This window comes from Nilaparvata lugens, chromosome 7 (assembly GCF_014356525.2).
Source record: "Nilaparvata lugens isolate BPH chromosome 7, ASM1435652v1, whole genome shotgun sequence".
Classification (NCBI taxonomy): Eukaryota; Metazoa; Arthropoda; class Insecta; order Hemiptera; family Delphacidae; genus Nilaparvata; species Nilaparvata lugens.
In genome coordinates, this window is record NC_052510.1 from 30,145,135 (window position 1) to 30,169,072 (window position 23,938).

At 33.1% G+C, this 23,938-nt stretch overlaps 2 protein-coding genes across 2 annotated transcripts in view; both read right to left on the minus strand.

Annotated features, from left to right (window-relative positions):
* The window catches only part of LOC111045506 (serine/arginine repetitive matrix protein 2-like), a 92,236-nt gene that overhangs the window by 64,315 nt on the left and 3,983 nt on the right, over positions 1 to 23,938 (minus strand). Inside the window, 1 exon segment of the mRNA XM_039432495.1 lies at positions 5,318 to 5,445. Within this exon segment, the coding sequence (XP_039288429.1) occupies positions 5,318 to 5,434 (117 nt within the window). The 5' untranslated portion in view covers positions 5,435 to 5,445.
* LOC120352186 overlaps positions 5,550 to 23,938 on the minus strand; it is a 42,372-nt gene continuing 23,983 nt past the window's right edge. The window contains exon 3 of the mRNA XM_039431901.1: positions 5,550 to 5,584. Coding sequence (XP_039287835.1) covers positions 5,550 to 5,584 — 35 coding nt within the window. The remainder of the gene's footprint in view (positions 5,585 to 23,938) is intronic.

Here is a 23,938-nt window from a genome sequence, read left to right on the forward strand (position 1 = left end):
TCATGAAACCACCTGTTGGTTGTAGTAGCTGTCCCTCGATAATCGGACAGTTAAGGGACTGAGAACGCTACCTCCGTAAACCAAGCCATAGTGCATGACAGGTGGTTGATGGTAACGTCAGCACAGGTAGGGCTCTTACACCAATAAAAACACTAGCTGATATAGATCAGCTGAAATCAACAAATTTTTATTGGTTTAGGAGCCCTACCTGTGCAGACGTCACCAGAATGCACTATGGCTCGGTTTACGGAGGTAGTGCCGAGAGTGTCGGATTACCGAAAATGTCGGATTGCAAAAATGTAATTTTATCAAAGATAATTTATTCTTATTGTGTTTGAACATAATAAAGTTAAAAAAAAGGAGGAAACAGTAAAGGTAATTTATTAATACCAGGATACAAAATGACAGTAAATGTGAGTTTTTAAAGTAAATTAAATATACAATATGTACAAACGGAGCGGAGGGAGAGAGATGCATGTTGCTGCCGGCAGCGCGTCGGACTAGCGAGAACGTCGGATTATCGAGGGACAGGACAGCTGTATTACTTAAATGGGCATCTACCGCGGAAAAACGTGCAGATTGGACGATTAAGATTATACGACATTGAAAAGTACGACTTATGATACATAATTTTCAAGACGAGCTATAACTTATATACGAAACATTTTTTTCGAAAAACGAAATCGTAAACGTTTATTAGACAAAATATACATAACATAATGAGTTGAAATTTACTCGCTTTATATGGCAATATAACTTCCTGAATAATAGATATACGATAATATAGATATACGATATGATTGTATACTACCTGCGAAAATTCGGCTTTCCTTAGTTGTGCTTTTGGCTGGGTTAATTAGTTGCGATTCTTCATTGACTGGGCTGATATTAGGGCAATATTGGACAATTACGATTTTTCGATTATGCATATTTATAAAAATTCATTCTTACTCGTGGAATACTCCATATAAAAAATTAGAAATCTAGTCAAGGTACAGCTGAACAGGTGAAAGGCGAATTCATTTTTATATTTTTACGATTCTACTAATAATCAACTGCCTTTGAGATGAGAATGGTACATGTTAGGAGTTTGTCATTAGTCTCAGATTGTTGAAAATTCCATTCTCTACAAGCTGAAGTGCCTTGAATCATCTTGAACAATTATTCTTTATCAAAAAACTACCGAAAACCTTAAAATGAGAAAAATATCTTCATTTTCTTGATTTTTTTAACGATCGAAACAAACTCTACTAAAATATTTTTTAATGAATATTATTTACGTCAAATGAAAGAAAAAGTTCTGCTCTGCAATTCAAGAACAAGTACGATTTATTACGACTATCGTTTTCAAAGTTTTGTTTATGGATGGAAATATAGCTTAGAGTACAATCAAGGATAAATTTTTCAATTTTCGACCGAATTTGTCTTATAATACGTGACTTCGAACCGCCTTTGACAAGCCAAGAAGGAGATCTGATCATTGTGTCAAAAGTTATGAGTGTTTGGAATTTTGATCCTTGAGGTGTCCTTATGCGCGCCTGTCCACTAGGAAATACTGAGATCAAGTGCATTTAACAGATGATTCTGATAGAATGGTATACCTCGTCTCAGGTTGTAGAGCACAAAATTACGTCAAGAGGGATTTTGATGGATCATTCATTAAAATTATTGAAATCGGAAGATATATTCGAATCAAAACGGAAATTCCTCTAAATTTCATTTTTTCGAAAATTTGAAAATTTTTGAATAAACTGGTGTGGCGCACTCACACAACTTTCCTTGCAGTTATGAAAATTGATCACCTGACGCTAGTGTTCCCGCGCATCTCAAGATTAGTCTAGCCCACGGTATTTAGATGAAAACGGTAGGGGTCATGAAATGTGTGCGCAGTGGCCAGCCAGCTAGATTACATCATCGCCACCAACCGAGGTTTTTACACCTTAATTATTGGCAATTTATGAAACTTATTAGTTAAAACCAGATGATTGGATATAAAATGACGTCAGCGACACCGGAAATTTAGCACAAACATGCGCGTGACACCTACCGTCTTCTTCTATATACCGTGGTCTAGCCTACTATTCAAAGATCTAAGCCAGCTGGTGACAGGACAATAACGCTGCAGACACATGAAGTCTGCTATCTTTTCATAGTGAATGATTTAATAGAATCAACAGTTACCAACAGTTTACAATTTAATAATCTTATTTTATCGAACTTCGAGCTTATTTTCAATTTTAGGTGAAATGTTACTAAACATTAATTGTAGATTTTTACTCTCAATCTTTTCCACTTGAAATGTTTTGTTTAAATTGTATCTGAAGCCTGATAATTGGGATTATAAAATCAAACTTTGCATAGATGGGGCGGAGCTCTTGGAATTTTTACAGATATGGGACTTGTGGCAGTTGATAGAGCTTATCAATGACTTTTTCAGGTATAAATTTGATCATAATCGTTGGAGCCGTTTTCGAGAAAATCGCGAAAAACCCTGTTTTTGACAACATTTTCGCCATTTTAGCCGCCATCTTGAATTGCATTTGATCTAAATTGTTCGTGTCGGATCCCTATACTGTAAGGATCTTAAGTTCCAAATTTCAAGTCATTCCGTTAATTTGGAGATGAGATATCGTGTACACAGACGCACACACTCATACACACACACACACACACACATACACACATACAGACCAATACCCAAAAACCACTTTTTTGACTCAGGGGACCTTGAAACGTATAGAAATTTGGAAATTGGGGTACCTTAATTTTTTTCGGAAAGCAATACTTTCCTTACCTATGGTAATAGGGCAAGGAAAGTAAAAATTGTAACTTAGATCTCAGAAGTCATAGGAGCTCTGAAATATTTCATTTTATTAGAAATTTTATTATTTAGGAAAAGGTAAGAGTGATTTTTCCGTCCGATGGGCGCGATTTGGCAAAACTCTCGGAAAATTGGAAAAGTAACAGAAAATACTAAGTTTTTGGGCACCCTGTACCTATTTTTATAAAATACATTACAAAGCAATTCACTCCTATTGAAACCCCTTTGCAATATATAGAATGTATATTTATTTATTTAGAATTCAATCACAAATATTTTTTTCATTTTTTTATCTAAAAAAATTACTAGAAATTCTGCAAAAGCTCAAATTCCACTCAAAGGAGGGTTTTAGAACTTATATATCATTGGTACCTCCATTCTTTATCATTCTATATTAAGTTGTAATTCATATATTTTATGAATTCTTAATCGACAACAATAGCATGTAATTTGGAATCGACAACAATAGCATGTAATTTGGATTTTCATCGACAACAATCAATACAAATTTGTGGTCAATTCATTAATCCGTATCTGTATCGATTTATATTATATTACTGTGCGTTCATTTCTACAATCTTACATTATTATTATTATTATAACCATGAACATTTAAAAATGTTTTAAACTATTTTTAAGCCAAAGTAACAGCACAATATTACCAATAACAAAAAGAATAAAACTTTCAATACATTTACATAGAATTGTATTCTCTGATGAGTCGATTTTCGCTATTATGAATAATTGATAATAAACAGTTGTTTGTTAGAAGCTACTTTTGTTGGAAAATGTGACTTAAAAATTGGAGTCACCAAAATATAGATTTATAATTATTATCATTGAAGTTTAAACAAAAGGTTTACACTGAAGCTTGTAACTGTCCCTAAATAACAGATCACTTCACCGAAAAATATTTTCATTGGTCATATTCTATTAAAATATTAGCTAAAACACATCAATTATTCAAACAACAAACTAATTAGTAATTGATAAGTATTGCTCAAAATATAGAATTGATGAAACATAATATCATAGTATCTTGTAATACGATACATCATAAGAAAATTAGTAGCCTACTGTGTTACATGATAATGACCAGTTAGCCTGAAATTAAATAGAATCTAATATTATTGGGTATTAAATCTTCTACCCGCCAGTCATGCACTTACAACTTACTTGTTAACATTGCGGAATATTAATTTTGAATTTGGCTCAATCTACTAGTATCTAGGGTCACATTTTTATATATAATTATATTCTGTAGGCCTATGTATTTCTACAGTTACAAGTGAAAATTTCTGATTGACAAGAACTATCAAGCACTACTCAAATCGCATATCGTCTTGATATAGGTCGCTTTGCAACGCAGCATGTGTTTTACAAGGAGCATTGTTGTCAGGTGTAACTGGAAATCTATATGAGATGGATCGCTCTACCTGGTCTCAGGTTGTAGAGCACAAAATTACACCCAGAGGGGTTTCGAAATATATATGTAAATGGTAACAATCGGAAAATATTGTTGATCAAAAACTAAAATTCGTCATAATTGATTTTTTCTTTAAATTTTTTACTCATTTTTGAATGAAATCATAACTCAGTACTCATTGGAGATAGAGTTCCGAATGATCGCATTTTATTCAGAATTTTATTATCTAAGAAAAAAATCGAGAGCAAATTTTTCTGTCCGATTACTATAATATTATTTGACAGAAATAGCTGAAAACTGGAAAATCTAGCACAAGGAAATTTTGCATGAAGAAATTGGTTCTAGACTTCTCTCATGTATCCAAATAATATATCAAAAAATCAGAACTACAATATTAATTGCAAGAACATCCCCATTTTTATGTCTATATTGACTGGACTATAGTGCAAGAGTGAGTAGAGGTGTATGTGAGTAGTAGTGTACCACACACCAAGCACATTCATGTCTTGATAATTATAGTCAAAGTGACATACGGTGTATTGTCATTCAACAGACTTTGCTTTTACATTTAGATTTAAGGTTATTACAGACTGAAAACCCTAAAAGTTGACATAATCCTAAACCTCTATACTGACAGACTAAACATTGCTTGGAATAGTAATGTTTCATGGGACTCAATGGATTCAACTGCCAACATTGATGAATGTGTTTATGTTAACTGACAGATTTTGAAGAGCAGTTTAATAAATTTCTAATTTTATTTGCCTGATGCTTTTAGACTTTTAATATTATCTATTTACCAAAATCAGGAAGGAGCGAAGTTTTGGACTTATGAGATGCAACGTTTGTTTATATTGTATTGTTTCAAGGGTTTAATGATGATGAATGGATAAATAATAATTATTATTCATTAAATGAATATCCTTTTCCACCTATGAATATTTGTGTTCATGAGTACACGAATACTCATGAGTAACGAAAGTTTCAATAATATGAATTTAGGATGCAACATGCAGTATCAAAACCCGAAAATAAAACTACAATTTAATGAGTTTGAAAAAACAACTTACTTCAGCGGTGACAGCTGATCTTTCGCTGTCTGAGCTGCTCTCTGAGATTCTTCTGGCAATTCGCTTTCTGGCACTTGGATTGAAACTAGTATGTATATCATCCCAATCATCACTCATATTGCTACCACCTATTAGCAACAATATTCAAAATAACAGAAACACAAAATTTTATGAAAAAGTGAACCTGTTAGAAAGAATGGTCAGTCATGTTTTCAACAATAAACAGGATCACTTACACTTTGGAAAGATGAATGGCATTCAAACAATCTGAAAGACATTTTTAAGCGAATAAAAGCACAGATGATAACTCATATAATTTAAAATTGGATGAAATGTACAATTGTAAATATTATACCAGAAAATTATCATAAACGGACAAAATAAATTCAGCCATAATTCATCTGGAAATTTAAATTACAGATTTTTTTTTCAATTCAACACGAAATTCAATTAACGAAAAATTAAACGATAGATCGCGAAAAAGACAATGTTTTTTAGGATAAATTCAATCGTCAAAAGATTTAAACGTCAATACCAAGGTAATAGTTTAAAATCAACAAGAGGGAATGGGATGCTTACAAGGGGGATTGGATTACCTGAAATTGATTTAATCCATCTTGGTTTCATGAATCACACTATTGTAATAATGATGAAATAACAACAATGTGAACCGCATACAAAAAGATCTATAATAAAATCAATAAAAAATAATGTGAACTAAATACTGCATAATAATGATTCGAAATGCTTTATAGCAGAACGTAATAGATTAGAAGTTGGTAGGGATCTCTTCAATTAAAGTATATTTGGGTAGGTGTTTAGAAAGCATTAGGTAGTATTTTTAGTATTCATTTATTAAAAAAATAAATAACAAGCAAAGTTTTATAAGCATCTTTATTTCGTAGAAGAGCGTACAATATAATAAGTAAATATAAAATTAAAATTCAATAAAAATGACGTAAATATTCATATAGATCAATAACATGAACAGAGTAAAAATCTAAGAGCTGAACTATTACCTACTAATCTTAGGAAGTTAAATTTACTTATCAACAGTTAATTTTTTCTAGGTTTTTGATATAGATTACTCATTACAATCATAGAGAAAATATAGCATAAGTAGATATCCCATTGTATATCGTTTATGTTCCAAATTTCAAGCCGATTATTGTCGAACACTGTCTATTATTACTGCTCTAACCGGGTGAGAGTGTAAGAACAGCACAGTATCAGATACTATCAGCGTCACACAGCTTCATGAAAAAGAACTACAAATACTATCGGCTTGAGTTAACAGTGAAATTTAGAATATAAACGCTCTATACCATCTACTTATGCTATATGTTACTATGGAGTGACATTTGACATTATAATCATATTGATGTTTACTCCAAAAATAAGGAATAATTACTGCATTTTATCAATTTATTATCTGTAGAATAATTAATTCAATAAACTCTATTCCCAATACACAAATACTTTAACAATATATATTATTTACAATACTTTAAATAAAGTTAGAATATGCAAGACTGCACCTGAGATGAAAATTATTTAAATTTCCGTACTTGATGAAAAGCTTCAGGTTATTATTTACTTATATTTATTGGAAATAAAGTTTATTAAATCAAATACAGTGATTATTTCCTACTTTTGGTGTAAACTACAATCAGAATTCAAGAAGTAGATATTGACGTAGGAAAGTAAGAAATTTTACATCAGTTTTCGTTTAAAGATAACTGATAATTTTACCGATCCAGTAGATTATTGGTTGATTATAAGAGAAAGGAGGAAAGTTTTCAATAAAAATAGATAAAATTTTGATCGTCCCAAAGTTACATAGATAGGCCTACTATTATGAAAAATTATCCAGTCAACGAATGGTTAAAGAGGGGAAAGTTTGGGGTTTTAACCATTTTTTAGTTCATTTTTTTCAATTTGATGTAACTTATGATTATTCTATTTCATGCATTTCCCTATGACCATTGCAGCAGTTTCATTGTTGAGGTATGAAATCTCAACGGAATTTGGAGGGAATGTTTGGATCTTAAATTTTGACTTTGCAGCTTTGTTTGGACCATTAAAGAGGCGAATATATCAAACGCCCTCATCCTTGTGCGAAAGCATTAAAAAATGAAGCTTGATAAATTTCCTACAAGTTCTGTCCATTATAGTTTTGTTATTCAATGCAGTATTTCACTAATTCAATACTGATTTTACTTGATTTTCTTCAATTATTGTTATAGCAGCTTTAGTGCCGGGGGTGAATTGCTCAATTATTTTTCAACACGTGTCAACTTAGCGGTTCCACACCATTAGCAGATAGGTTAGAGAAAGGAACTTCTGATATGTTCACCTTTCAACAACTAGTCCCAATAGAACTGCACAGTCAAATATTAGGTTCCTGACATTCCCTTCAAACTTCTTTGCCAAATGATCTATTGTGACTGAATTGGGATAATTCACCCCCGACACTGAAGCAATTAAAGAAGCAAGATAACAATTGAAGGATATCATGAAATTAATAGTTAAATAACATATTAAATCGAAGAGGATTCAATGCTCTTCGATTATTTTCATTTTTTTCGTTGCATTTTTGGAGAGTATAAACCTGGAAGCTGCAAAAAGTTGGATAAAAACCTGTGTTTTAAAACCACACTTTGTTTTAATCACACTTTCAAGAGCATATATCGCGAAGACTATTGAAAATATCACAGAACTCTACTAGACAAAATTTGTAGAAAATTTACCTGACTTCAATTTTGAGTACTTAGACATGACGGTGGAATTCATTGTTCCCAATATAAATGTAAGCAACAACAAATGAAAAAAAAAACTTTTGATCAACCTTCATGCCCTTAGCATCAGGGGTACATAGGGATGGGGACTTTTGATATGTTCAAACCTCCTAATTGGTCCAAACAAAGCTTTTAAGTCAAAAATTTAGCTCCAAATATTACCTCCAAATTCCTTTCTCAATTGATCTATTGTTGCAAAACTGGAAGATTTCACACTCAACAATAAAACTGCTGCAACTGTCGTAGGTAACTTCACAGAATAGAGAAATCATACATAAAATCATAGCTATGAAGCACACATTAAATAAATTTGCTTTAATTATTAAAATTCTGTTTGATTGTTAAAATTGTTTCCAATTAAGAAAAAATGACTCAAAATAACTTAAATTTAGAGTTTTCAAAATTGAATAAATTTTCCTGGAATTGATATTCTCAGGAATCAAATATATCATGAGATAGATAATAATATATTGGAGAATGTATCTTCAAAATATAATGTTTTTATTTGCTACCAAATCGGCAATGCATCTCCTACAAGATTTCAAACTCATATCTCAAAAATCTGGTGTGGCGCACTCACACAACTTTCCTTGCCGTTATGAAAATTGATCACTTGACGCTAGTGTTCATGCGCATCTCAAGTCTACTATTCAAAGATCTGAGCCAGCTGGTGACAGGACAATAACGCTAGATACACACGAGATCTGCTATCTGTTCATAGTGAAAGATTTAATAGAATCAACACTTGCCAACAGTTTACAATTTAATAATCTTATTTTCTCGAACTTCGAGCTTATTTCCAATTTTAGGTGGAAATGTTACTAGACATTAATTGTAGAGATTTTCATGCTCAATCTTTTCCACTTGAAATTTTTTGTTTAAATTATATCTGACACTTGATAATTGGAAATCTAAAATCAAACTTTGCATAGATGGGGAGAAGCTCCTGAAATTTTTACAGATATGGGACTTGTGGCAATTGATAGAGCTTATCAATGACTATTTTGGGTATAAATTTGATCGAAATCGTTGGAGCCATTTTCGAGAAAATCGCGAAAAACACTGTTTTTGGCAAAATTTTCGCCATTTTAGCCGCCATCTTGGATTGCATTTGATCGAAATTGTTCGTGTCGGATCCTTATAGTGTAAGGACCTCAAGTTCCAAATTTCAAGTCAATCCGTCAATTTGGAGATGAGATATCGTATACACAGACGCACATACACTCATACACACACACTCACACACACACATACACACAGACCAATACCCAAAAACCACTTTTTTTACTCAGGGGACCTTGAAACGTACAGAAATTTAGAAACTGGGGTACCTTATTTTTTTCGGAAAGCAATACTTTCCTTACCTATGGTAATAGGGCAAGGAAAGTAAAAAGTAAAAATTATAAAAAATGTTTTCCCTAGACTCAATTCAATTCAGAGAACTTAATAGTATCTATCTAAATCGAAATACTTTAAAAATTTCAACAGTAAAACGTTTCTAAAAGCGTGGTGCAAACAAAACCTATAATATTATATCGTCACATCATCATCAAGGTTCACAATCAAATAATTGTCAAAAATTAGTAAAATAATGTATATTTATATAAATAGCTTCGATCGACAATGAAGGGTATGGATCAAAAAAGAATTTAAAAAAGTTCTAGTTCTAGTATAAATTACTAATGATTCAAATGGTAAAATCTTATATCACTAGAATTATGCCAAAGATACCTTAATTATTCATGAAATGAACTTCTACAGTGTAACCTACTGCTTCAACTTGAGAAAAAATGTTATGTTCATCAAACTTCCAAATTCATTTTTTTTTTTTTTGGCCCCAACCTCTACATTGATTATTATCGAACTGATAATTAGACCTATTATTATTGTTTGCCTTTTCTGATAATATTTCATGATTTTGAGCTGCTAAAACAAATAGAATTATGAAACTCTGAACTATAATATATGAAACTGATAAACCCCCCTCAGGTACCCCTGCGCTCAGGTTTTTAACCTTTTCAGGGACTTTCCGTATTTAATAATAAGACTATTTTACTTTTACTTATATTGTTAATTGTCAATTGTATTTATGTAATTATACATTCATGTATGCATTGTATGAAGGAGAAATAAACTATTGATTGATTGATTGATTGATAAGTTATAACTAACAAATTCATTTCAATTTAGCCATTCTTGTTGCCACTGTAATTTTTTTCAGATTCCAAGTTCGCTGAATTGTGATTGGTTTGTCCCAAGTTAGTATATTGTGGTTCTGATTTTTCAATATATTGTTTAGATACATAAAAGAAGTCCAGAACCAATTCCTTCATGCAAAATTGCCTTGTGCTAGATACAGAGTGGCCCAAAAACCTCGTATTTCGAGACATTTTCCAGTTCTCAGCTATTTTCGCCAAATTCAGCCAAATTTCCGCCAAATTCAGTCATCGGACAGATGAATTAGCCAACGCCTTTTTCTAAATTGTAATATCTATCCTATTATATTAAGCGAGCAATTTCTGTATATCTGGTTATTTATGTTCAACGGATCTCGAAAACGGCTCTAACGATTTTCACGAAATTTGGAACATAGTAGGTTTATGATATAAAAATTCGATTGCACTAGGTCTCATCCCTGGGAAAACTCGCTGAAGGACATGAAAAGGATAACAATTATTCATCCTTGGAAAAACAGATGATAATTTCGTCGTCTGTTAAAACAGAAGATGCGTGTGTGTGAGAGACAGAAACTATTTCCAGCTGTGTAATCAATCAGCGAGAAATTTTAATCGACTTTATCAAAATAATCTGATTTGTTGACATGGCATGATTATCATTCTAAACTAGAGTAAATCATAATTTTCAAAGTTATTCATTATTTGACAATTTTAAGTGATTAGTGAATGTTATTTTGTTATTCAATTCGGTTTTTAAATAATATAAATTAGAACTTTTTTGTTTTGACATGTTTGGACTGAAAATTGAACCTGAATTCAAGTGTATGGAACATAACATACTTTCTGGACGTTATAGTGTATAAATAAAAATTCTGGGAAGAAACAGTTTTGGGCTGTGCCTGTTAGTCCTTCACCAATCATTTTAAAGAATTGTGTTCTGTTTATAAATAAATAACGAGCGAAGCTCGATATTAATTATAATAATGGAAAGAATCGTCCTATACACGTACGGGATAGGAAATGCACGAATGACGCATCGTCTGAACTACTCATAAGTTACAATTTTTCAAAAATAAGAAAAATTTTAAGAACAAAATCAATTTTTATGAATTTCTGTTTTTTATCAACAATATCACCCGATTGACACCATTTACATATATAATTTAAAATCCCTCTGAGTGTAATTTTGTGCTCTACAACCTGAGACCAGGTTGAACGATCCACCTCGCATAGATTTCCAGTTACACCTGATAACAATGCTCCTTGTATTTTGAAAAAGCACCTAACTTTTTTGGTTCAACCATAATCACTGATTTCATTGTCCCCACATTGAGATTTCGCCAAATGATACAAGTTCTATGAGAATCAACCGTTGGACGCATCTTATTTCAGTATTTCCTAGTGGAGAGGCGCGTATAAGGACACTTCCACGATCAAAATTTCAAACACTCATAACTTTTAACACAATAATCGGATCTCCTCTTTATACAGTTCATCCTTCTCGGCTCGTCAATACGGTTTAAAATCATCTATCATGAGACGAGTTGATTGGAGAAATGATAAATTTATAGTTGTGTGTGCTTCAACTCATATTTCCATACACAAAGAATGGCCTATTTCTATATTAAAAACTATGTATCTCGGTAACCTGTTATTGTTGATTAAAAACATAAATTCATCAAAATTGATTTATTCTTGGAATTTTACTCATTTCTGAAAAATTGTAAGTCAGCACTCACTGAATATAGAGACCTCCGTATAATTTCATTTTATTCAAAATTGTATAATCTAAAAGAATGGCTGGAGAGAAATTTTTCTGTCGGATGACTGGATTTGGGGGAAATAGCTGAAAAGGTTTTTAGGTCACTGTATCTAGCACAAGGAAATTTTGCATGAAAAAATTGGTACTGGACTTCTCTTATCTATCCAAACAATATATTAAAAAATCAGAACTACAATATAATATATTATATTGCAAGAACAACCCCTGTCGATATTAATTGGATCAATCCCATCAAACATAGTCTTGTCACAGGACATAAATTTATTGAAATGTTTGTTCTGGGTCTTAGAAGTTAAAACTCAACTGAATAATTTTTTTGGATATTTTTAAGGAGCATTCTATAGATTAATCTAGATTTTGTAATTAAACTTCTGAATAAAACCACACACAAGAATAATAGAGAACTATGATAAGAAAAATAACATATTTTTAAGCTGTCGCTCGTGTAATTCGATTTCTTCCGAATTAGTTTACTTTTCCCCTTCTTAATTTCATCTTGCTACTCATACTGGTGGACAAGTATGTATTTACTTATGCTTTTAGCATGAAGTTTCTAGGTGTATTGAATAGTTCTGTTCAATTAATAAAATTTATTTAGAGTGCATAGTAGCAGACTGATTGATCATTTGAAACACATAGCGCCCTTACCTATGTACAGAAATTCACATTCGATATACCATTGGAAAAAAGGAGTCAATTCTTCAGGGAAATTTTTTATTCCGCTTTTTCCTATTTAAATTTTATAATTCAATAATTGAAGCAAAAATCACTTCAAATTTTATATTGATTTTATGGGACTAATCTGATCCACCATTGCTTTGGCCGACTTTCACTGCAAACTCCCAACATATTAAGTAACTATTTTTAGTATTATTGAGTTGATATCTGTTATTTTTAGTTTCAGAGCATTTGGTTTTTTTGTAAATGTTGTGGAAATGAATTTTAATAAATTTGAATTTGAAAAAGGTATGAGTGAAAAGATAAGTTTCAAGATTCAATAATTATTACAGATTTGAATAATGAGGTGCGTACAGACAGACCTATGCGCCACGAACACGCGCATTTTACTTTTCATCAGCTGATGCTCAGTACATCTGTATCTTATTGTTTCTGCACAAATACACATATAATAAGCGTGGCATCAGCTGATGGAAAGCAAAATGAGTGTGTTCGTGGCGCTCAAGTCTGTATGCAGCTATTAATGTACATCAGAGTGAAATATCTACAAAATTTGCTTAGTATTCAGTCGGGTGAAATATTTATAGGACTTACATAAAAAATTAATGAAGAATTAGCAGTTGAAACTACTGTATGAGCAATTAAAATCTAGCTTGAGAAAGGGATAAAAATTCAGGTGTCAACAAGGTGCAAGGTCTCATTCTAGGTTCGCAATAAGCATCTTTCAATCTACATACAGTCAAGACGTGATACAGTTTATTTTCTCAAGCTTCCGCAAAAAGGACGCCAGTCGCCATGTTAGGCTCGATGCACATTTGCGACGCTAGCCAGTTGCGTTTTTACGAGTGGAGCGACTCTCTGCCGGCAGCCGATTTCAGTTCAGTGCACACTTGAGCGTATCGACAGCTTCTCACTGTCAAGCGACGTCAATTTGTACTCAGCAATTTTCGCGGCTTGGGCAACTTGGTCATTAATCGTGACATAAAAGTTCTGATTTCGAATTTTCAAAGTTTTTTGTAATACCGGACGTCAGAGCAGTTATAAAAATCACAATTATTAAAGTGATCAATTATCAGGCAGTAATGAATAAATTAATCGGTTTTTAACTAATATAGAAATATAATACAAATGACGAGGGAATAGTACAGCTTTTTCAAAAAGACCTTTTCATTTCTTTTTACAATACAATAAACCTCTAACATTATTAAACTTTTAAAATCAATTGAAAGCACTATAAATTCCAGGACTTACTCCCATCTCCAGATGAAAATTCAAAATAAATGAACATCAGTGTTGACTTATTAAAAATTATAATATTAACATTAAAAATTAGTCCAAGACATATTATGTCTTAGACTAAAAACATGTAACAAATATCAGATCACTATTCAAGCTATCAAGCTTTTCATAAATTTATTTGTCTCCTCATGGCAGAAGGTTTGCGCCCAACGTTTTCACTTAAACATTTCTGTGAAATTGTGATAGAGCACATTATCGTATTGATCTTCTAAATCCAGTTACATGTACATCGATTTTCGTAAAATTGATTTTTACCGTTCCTATGAATTCTAAGAATTCTATGAATTCTCCATACAGGTTCATCATAACTTCTTAAATAACATTATGTTTGATTCAACAGAATTCATAAGGACGACAAAACATCGAACAACAAAAAAACGCTTTCTGAGTAACTGGCTTTAACAAAGCATGGCTTCACGAAATACGGTACGATAATTTAGAATAGTTGGTACAATGGTTATGCTTTTCGCAGTATCGAACTGCTTTGTACTATGATACATGGTTTTCATTCTGCATCATTCTTTAATAAAAATAAAACAAGATTCCGGTTTCAAAAGCATCAAAGTCGCCAGGCTGGTCTGAACTATTCATGACTTTTTACTTTCCTTACACTTTCCTTGCCCTATTACCATAGGTAAGGAAAGTATTGCTTTCCAAAAAAAATTAAGGTACCCAATTTCTTAATTTTTATACGTTTCAAGGTCCCCTGAGTCCAAAAAAGCGGTTTTTGGGTATTGGTCTGTATGTGTGTGTGTGTGTGTGTGTGTGTTGTGTGTGTATGAGTGTATGTGTGTCTGTGTACACGATATCTCGTCTCCCAATCAACGGAATGACTTGAAATTTGGAACTTAAGGTCCTTCCCCTTTAAGGATCCGACACGAACAATTTCGATCAAATGCAATTAAAGATGGCGGCTAAAATTGCGAAAATGGTGTCAAAAACAGGGTTTTTCGCGATTCTATAGAAAATGGCTCCAACGATTTTGATCAAATTTATACCTAAAAAAGTCATTGATAAGCTCTATCAACTGCCACAAGTCCCATACCTGTAAAAATTCCAGGAGTTCCGCCCAATATATGCAAAGTTTGATTTTAGATTCCCAATTATCAGGCTTCAGATACAATTTAAACAAAAAATTCTAAGTGGAAAAGATTGGGCATGAAAATCTCTACAATTAATGTCTAGTAACATTTTCACCTTAAATTGGAAATAAGCTTGAAGTTCGAGAAAATAAGATTATTCAATTTGCAAACTGTTGGCAAGTGTTGATTCTATTAAATCTTTCACTATGAACAGAAAGCAGACTTCATGTGTCTGCAGCGTTATTATCCTGTCACCAGCTGGCTTAGATCTTCGAATAGTAGACTAATTTAGATGCGCGGGACCACTAGCATCAGTTGATCAATTTTCATAACGGCAAGGAAAATTGTGTGAGTGGGCCACACCAGATTTTTCAGTATGCATAATCCACTCAGCAGTTCTAATACACAAAAATCACAACTTAATATTGAGCTTTATGAAGGTTATCAGTTTTTTTCTGTTCTATCTTACCCTTTGTTGTTGAATAAACTACAAAACTCGATAATTGCTATTAAATTTTTAAAATATTATTTTTATTATTTTCATTATAGGCTATTATTAATTGAAATTACAAAATTATTTTGAATCATAAAATATTATCAACTATGAAATCAAATATGAATGGTTATGATGATAATAAATATAATAGTAAACTGTTCAGTATTTTATTTAGAATCTTACAGTTTCTTATAGTTTACAATAAATTACATCCTGTTAATGGGTCAATGACTCAAGTATTTTTAAACTCGTATTACTAGTTTCTTAACGAAAAGACAAAAATATAAAAATCTGTTGTGGCGCACTCACACAAACTTCCTTGCCGTTAAGAAAATTCATCAACTGATGCTAGTGTTCCCGCGCATCTCAAGTCTACTATTCAAAGATCTGAGCCAGCTGGTGACAGGACAATAACGCTGGATACACATGAGATCTGCTATCTTTTCATAGTGAATGATTCAATAGAATCAACAGTTGCCAACAGTTTGCAATTGAATAATAACATTTTTTTAAATTTCAAGCTTATTTTCAATTTTAGATGAAAATAATACTGGACATTAATTGTAGAGATTTTCATGCTCAATCTTTTCAACTCTAATTTTTGTTTAAATTATATCTGACACCTGATAATTGGAAATCTAAAATCAATCTTTGCAAAGATGGGGAGGAGCTCCTGAAATTTTTACAGATATGAGACTTGTGACAATTGATAGAGCTTATCAATGACTATTTTAGGTATAAATTTGATCGAAATCGTTGAAGCCATTTTCGAGAAAATCGCAAAAAACACTGTTTTTGGCAAAATTTTCGCCATTTCATCCGCCATCTTGAATTGCATTTGATCGAAATTGTTCGTGTCGGATCCTTATAGTGTAAGGACCTCAAGTTCCAAATTTCAAGTCATTCCGTTAATTGGGAGATGAGATATCGTGTACACAGACACACATACACACACACACAGACCAATACCCAAAAACCACTTTTAGTACTCGAGAGACCTTGAAACGTATAGAAATTTAGAAATTGGGGTACCTTAATTTTTTTCGGAAAGCAATACTTTCCTTACCTATGGTAATAGGGCAAGGAAAGTAATAATGTTGATTTATAGAAGTTATATGCTTATATCCGACATGAGTTATGTCATGGCAATCTCTAGTTCCAAAATCAAACTTCAATGTAAGATTGGTAAATACCGTAAGTATCTTTTACGTACATACTACGTACTTCGTAGAAAAATACAGAATACGGAATGCACTTATTATTTACGGTATAGAATTCAGTCTTTTACAGAAGATCACTGAAAAATTATTTACAGAAAACAATAAGCCTACGCCACTATGAGAAAGCTATGGTGCGTGGTGGCTTTATAAATAAAATATCGGGGCACCGAGCTTCGCTTGTTATTTTTATTTATTGATAAACATAATACAATATTCTCTAAAAAGATTGTGTTTATTAACCAAAATAATTTAGCACTAAGCGACTCACAATTGTGACAAACTGAGAATAAACTCATTTTGAATGAAACATGCATTACCAAGAATTTATTGTTGGATGTCAACGCAAACATCAAATTAGCCGACTGCTAGCCGACAAAGTCTGGGACTTTGACAAGGACGAACTCAAGCTGCACCTGAGTTCTCTAGGAAAAGGATTAGAATTTTTCTACTAGGAATTACAGCAAGTCTGAATTTGCTAAGTAAAGTTAAAATGCAGGACCACTCAATGGTATGAAATCTAAACAAGGAAAATTCACACTTTAAAATTGAGATTACCTTATTACAGAAGAGGAGATGCATACAAGTGACCAGTACTAACATACAGTTACCTGAATCACTGCAGAACCAAATACGGAGAATAGCGAACGGATTCCCACTTCCCGTATTAAACTTAAAAATGTCGTGAAGAGACAGAGTTGAGACTTATAAATTAAGTACTCAAAAATAATCGGCAACAATCCACGAACGATGCGGAACTCACCGTGATCGAACCGAATAGAGCTGTTATGATAGTGACATTGGAACATTTAAACTTACCGCCATAGCTGGCAACACAGTGGCAACACTGAATGAGAGAACTTGAAGATTTATTACAATTATTAACATTTATTCACAATTACATTTATTTACATTATTTACAATCTATAAATACAAAGACAATTAATTCAAACACTGATTTCAATTCTATACATATTGCTAAAATTAATTACAATCAGTGTGAACTGGACTTGTTCTTTTCTGCTTCTCAACTTCTCTTGTTCATGGTTAACTTCAGCCTAAATTCAAATTGTTCTGTTCTATTACACATTGTATTATGTGCTTATAATAATTCATGTTCCCGAATAAAATTTCTTTCACTTCAATATTCGTTGTTTCTTCAACACAACAAAACTGTAATTGTGAATAAATGTTAATAATTGTAATAAATCTTCAAGTTCTCTAATTCAGTGTTGCCAGCTATGGCGGTAAGTTTAAATGTTCCAATGTCACTATCATAACAAGAGCCTAGTTAAATTCCCCACTCAACTATTTGTAGCACAAACTTAGATCCCTTACAGGTTTCAAAACCAAGGATAACTCTTTCACCCCCAGTGATACGAGTTTAGGAAAAATAACCAACAAGAGAGAAAATCCCCAAGGAAGATCTATCATGGAGTTGTCTGGAACTCGTCCAACAATATTCTATATTAACACACAAGAATAGAATAATTCCCCTAGAACTAAACTAGTACCGGGAATGTCATAAGGAGAGGAGATTCGCGACCCGTTCACACGCTCAACCACCGAACAACTAACTCTCTCCCAGGTCTCCTCGAAGCAGTACAGGGTCGCTGAAAATTAAGAGGCCGTGGGAAAAGAGATTGACGACCAATAGGAGTCTCAGGAGACGATCACGCCACTGGTCATGTGACAGGGTCTGATTCAGCTGCTCTTGATGCTAAGGGTGCAACTATGATGACAATACTACTAATTACTATAATAAATTAGGCCGGTAAACAATCTTTCTATTCCAGAAATTTCATGAAGAACGATACCGTCCCGACTCGGTACCCACTTATTGTTTTGATGATGCAATACTAGATACAAGACCGCTCAGACTAGTAAACAAGATCTGGAAATTTCTGGTTCTGATGCTGATAATTTATAGGGGTTGACGGCGATGGTGATGATGTACATACACAACTACAATTTAATTCAGAGCAAGATGTTATTGATCAAGTACTGTAATCATAGTACAATTACTTTTACCTCAATGCAATAGGCCTCTTTCACACGGCAGAATCCTCGCTCCTGAAGATCATATTACTGAAGATCATATTTCATATTTTGCAGCTCTCCTGTGCTTTCACATGGGGATCTTACGAATAAGCCGACAGATCTAACAACTACGCTGACGTTTGCTCAAAGTATGACTAATCACTTTTTCTCAAAGTCCAATTTCCTTAAAAATATAGATAGAAGATTTCTGATTTCGGATTTGGATTCAGCGACCCCAAATTCTAGAAAATCGTAAGTCCCATTTTCAAAAATACCCGAAAACAAGGGAGTTATAGCTGTTTTTAATATAGCTTTCCATTATCATATGATTATATAGAAAACGTACTAAGATAATAATACTCCTACCTCACAAAGGGACAGACAAAGGTTTCAAGAAGTTTTTGAACACCTGAGAAGTTTAAACATAAACATTTTCAATTTTTAAAAGTTCTAGTTTCCCAAAAAAATATTGAACTATGAAAAGATGAATCCAAATATGAAATCATAAATCATCTCCACTCATCACCTAATAAAATAGGAGGAAAAGGAATGTTGTACAGTAAACTTCACTGAATTTCAATTGTCATTCAACAATCCAATTCATCAGGTTCAAATTGTTGAATATCACTTTAAATTCCCAGCAATTATTGACTATTTCTTTTTAACAATCAGAAAAATCTATTATGAACATACAGTATAAACATTGTGCTGATCTGAATCGATCTATGGTAATAATGGGAATTGAAAGAATAGAAAATGTCATGCCATTCCAAGTGAAACTGATGTCTGTGTATTAGAACTGCTGAGTGGATAATGCAAACTGAAAAATCTGGTGTGGCCCACTCACACAACTTTCCTTGTCGTTATGAAAATTGATCAACTGACGCTAGTGTTCCCGCGCATCTAAATTAGTCTACTATTCGAAGATCTAAGCCAGCTGGTGACAGGACAATAATGCTGCAGACACATGAAGTCTGCTATCTGTTCATAGTGAAAGATTTAAAAGAATCAACACTTGCCAACAGTTTGCAAATTGAATAATCTTATTTTCTCAAACTTCGAGCTTATTTCCAATTTTAGGTGAAAATGTTACTGGACATTAATTGTAGAGATTTTCATGCCCAATCTTTTCCACTTAGAATTTTTTGTTTAAATTGTATCTGAAGCCTGATAATTGGAAATCTAAAATCAAACTTTGCATATATGGGGCGGAGCTCCTGGAATTTTTACAGATATGGGACTTGTGGCAGTTGATAGAGCTTATCAATGACTTTTTTAGGTATGAATTTGATCAAAATCGTTGGAGCCATTTTCGATAAAATCGCGAAAAAACCAGTTTTTGACACCATTTTCGCAATTTTAGCCGCCATCTTTAATTGCATTTGATCGAAATTGTTCGTGTCGGATCCTTATAGGGGAAGGACCTTAAGTTCCAAATTTCAAGTCATTCCGTTGATTGGGAGACGAGATATCGTGTACACAGACGCACATACACTCATACACACACACACACACACATATACAGACCAATACCCAAAAACCGCTTTTTTGGACTCAGGGGACCTTGAAACGTATAGAAATTAAGAAATTGGGTACCTTAATTTTTTTTGGAAAGCAATACTTTCCTTACCTATGGTAATAGGGCAAGGAAAGTAAAAAGTCATGAATAGTTCAGACCAGCCTGGCGACTTTGATGCTTTTGAATCCGGAATCTTGTTTTATTTTTGTTAATGAAAACCATGTATCATAGTACAAAGCAGTTCGATACTTTGTATCGTGAGTAAGATTGACATAATCATGGCTTGTCGATTTTAGTCGCTGAGCTAAATTCATTCCTCAGTCGTAGAACTATGGACCAAGCGCGAGCATTTGCTTATGAATTCTGTTGAATCAAACATAATTTTATTTAAGAAGTTGTGCTGAACCTGTTAGAATTCATAGGAACGGTAAAAAATCAATTTTACGAAAATCGATGTACATGTAACTGTATTTAGGAGATCAATACGATAATGTGTTCTATCACAATTTAATCGCAGAAATGTTCAAGTGAAAACGTTGGGCGCAAACCTTCTGCCATGAGGAGACAAATAAATTTATGAAAAGCTTGATAGCTTGAATAGTTGTCTGATTTTGTTACACGTTTTTAGTCTAAGACATAATATGTCTTAGACTAATTTTTAATGTTTCTTCAATCGGCAGGAAAACTTTGGTTTTTCAAAGTTATCTTAATCCCTTATTTTGGGGTATTTTCAGAAATCAAGATAAATATCCTACCAAATTTCCTACACGAATACAGTGTAAGTTGTATTATAATAGCTACAGTACATACGTACTGTATAGTACAGTACCTGTTCGTTTTTACCGTATAATTAATTAAATGATAATAGAAAGCTTTATTAAAAACAGCCATAACTTCCTTGTTTTCGGATATTTTCGAAAAAGGGACTTACGCTTTAGAGAGTTTGGGGTCGCTGAATCCAAATCCGAAATCAGAATCTTTCTATCTTCATTTTCAAGAAAGATAGTTTTAGAGAAAAAGTGGTGACCGGAGAGACGTAGAATCACCATGTGAAAGCGGCGATTTGTCCGCTAGTATCTCGATCCAAGCCGGTTTCTGCTTGCCTCGAGGGGAAAAGACGTGACAAAAGGAGGTTCCTGGCTCGGGGTCACCATGTGAAAGACACGATTTGACTCAATGTACTTCGACAAAAAAACGTGAACACTGTTCAGTGTTCCAAGTTGCACGTCTCCTATCGTGTGAAAGTAGCCTTTACAAAGTATGTTATTGTATTAAGATCAACTACAAAGCATAGGACAGTTTTTTAAATGAAACTTTCTCCGCAGAGCGTGAGCGGGCGTGCGACGCTGTAATGCGCACTGCTCCGTCCGGAACCCATATACTTCTAACAACTTTTAGAACGCCAATGATCTTGTTGTCGCTCTGGTCGTAAAACCGCGACTAGAAAAGACGCAAGTGTGCACTGGGCCTTAAGGCACTACCTCAAAGCAAGGCCTAATCCTCACTGCTAATCTCAATGCCCTTTCATGGTAAAACACTTCCGACCTCGAATAATCACTCCCTTGTCTAAGAATTTCAAGGACCACTACCAGAATTACAAACTCCCCACATGTGGGTGTCCCTGCTAATAATAATTTTAATACATTATTCTGAATATCCAGACTTTAGGTGCGATTTGCACCACACATTGGATAGACATTTTTTTTACACAAACAACTTGTCTAAAGAACGAGAGACGCTCTTCCACTATTAAAAAAGTTCCCATGTACCGTACCATTCAATGATTATTATTGATTTTCAGTAAAACGCTCTCCTAACTTTAAAATTCCTTGGAGACCAAAATACGATTTTCCGACTACTTTTGACAATTGAAAAAATAATTTCAATCATTTCTGAGAAACTATCTCGCTTTCACCACCCACTTCTTATCTTTTGAAACAAAAAAGTTTCTAGCATGTCGAAAATGTTATGTTTTCTGCTCGACATTGATGAACATAATCATTAATTAAAAAATAACTATAGGTCGGATATAAATTATCCAGACACCAATAGAAAGGAGACATTCTTCCCGTTAATTTGATATAAAATTATTATGCATTACGACACCCCATGATTCTGAGAAGTGATATTCAAAAGAAAAACAAATCTTTGCGATGTTTCCAATTTTATTATAAAAGTAAAATTTCCTTTTCATCCTTCAACACTGAAACTTTTTTAGCACTACTAGGATATCGGGTATGATATTCTACATCCAAGTCTGACGTTGAATTGGAAATTTGAGAAAGTTGCAATTTTACACGATTTGGCAACCCTGTAATTTCTTCGGATGGAGGGCCAAGTCTCAACTTATTTTACACAGACTATAATTGTGATTCATGAACTGAAAAAAATTATGATATAGATTGCACCCTTTATCGTTATTGGCATTAGAAATCAATTTTTCAAATCTTCCAGAACAAATCCATGTTTAATTGCTGTATCACACTTCATAGTACAGGAAGGAAACTAAATTGGTCTTGTTCAATTACGAATTGAGCATTCTTCAATATTAACCACACTAATTGGCTTGATCAATATTTCCAATATATTTATTGAAGATTAAATCAATAATCTTCCCTTACAACCCTCTATCTTGTGGCTATTTTCCCTTTCTTTACTTTAAAAAAATTTACATGGCATTTGTTGGAAACTTGCTTTGGCAATTTAATAAACTGCAATTGCAATCTAATAACAGAAAGATGAAATCTCTGGTATAGTTTAAAAAACTGTTAATTTGATCCTGCGTGAAGAATGCATTTACAGAGTTGCCGACTTTCGAAATGATTAAAATATTTTTACTTTCCTTGCCCTATTACCAAAGGTAAGGAAATTGTTGCTTTCCGAAAAAAATTAAGGTACCCCAATTTCTAAGTTTCTATAAGTTTCAAGGTCCCCTGAGCCCAAAAAAGTAGTTTTTGGGTATTGGTATGTATGTGTATGTGTGTGTGTTTGTGTGTGTGTATATGAGTGTCTGTGCGTCTGTGTACACGATATCTCATCTCCAAATTATCGGAATGACTTGAAATTTGGAACTTAAGATCCTTACAGTATAGGGATCCGACACGAACAATTTAGATCAAATGAAATTCAAGATGGCGGCGAAAATGATTTCAAAAACAGTGTTTTTCGCTATTTTTTCGAAAACGGTTCCAACGATTTTGATCAAATTTATACCTAAAATAGTCATTGAAAAGCATATCAACTGCCACAATTCCCATATCTGTAAAATTTTAGGAGCTCCGCCCCATCTATGCAAAGTTTGATTTTAGATTCCAAATTATCAGGCTTCATATACAATTAAAACAGAAAATTTCAAGTGGAAAAGATTGAGCATGGAAATCTCTACATTTAATGTTCAGTAACATTTTCACCTAAAATTGAAAATAAGCTCGAAATTCGAGAAAATGTGATTATTCAATTGCAAACTTTTGGCAACTGTCGATTCTATTAAATCATTCACTATGAAGAGATAGCAGACCTCGATAGCAGACCA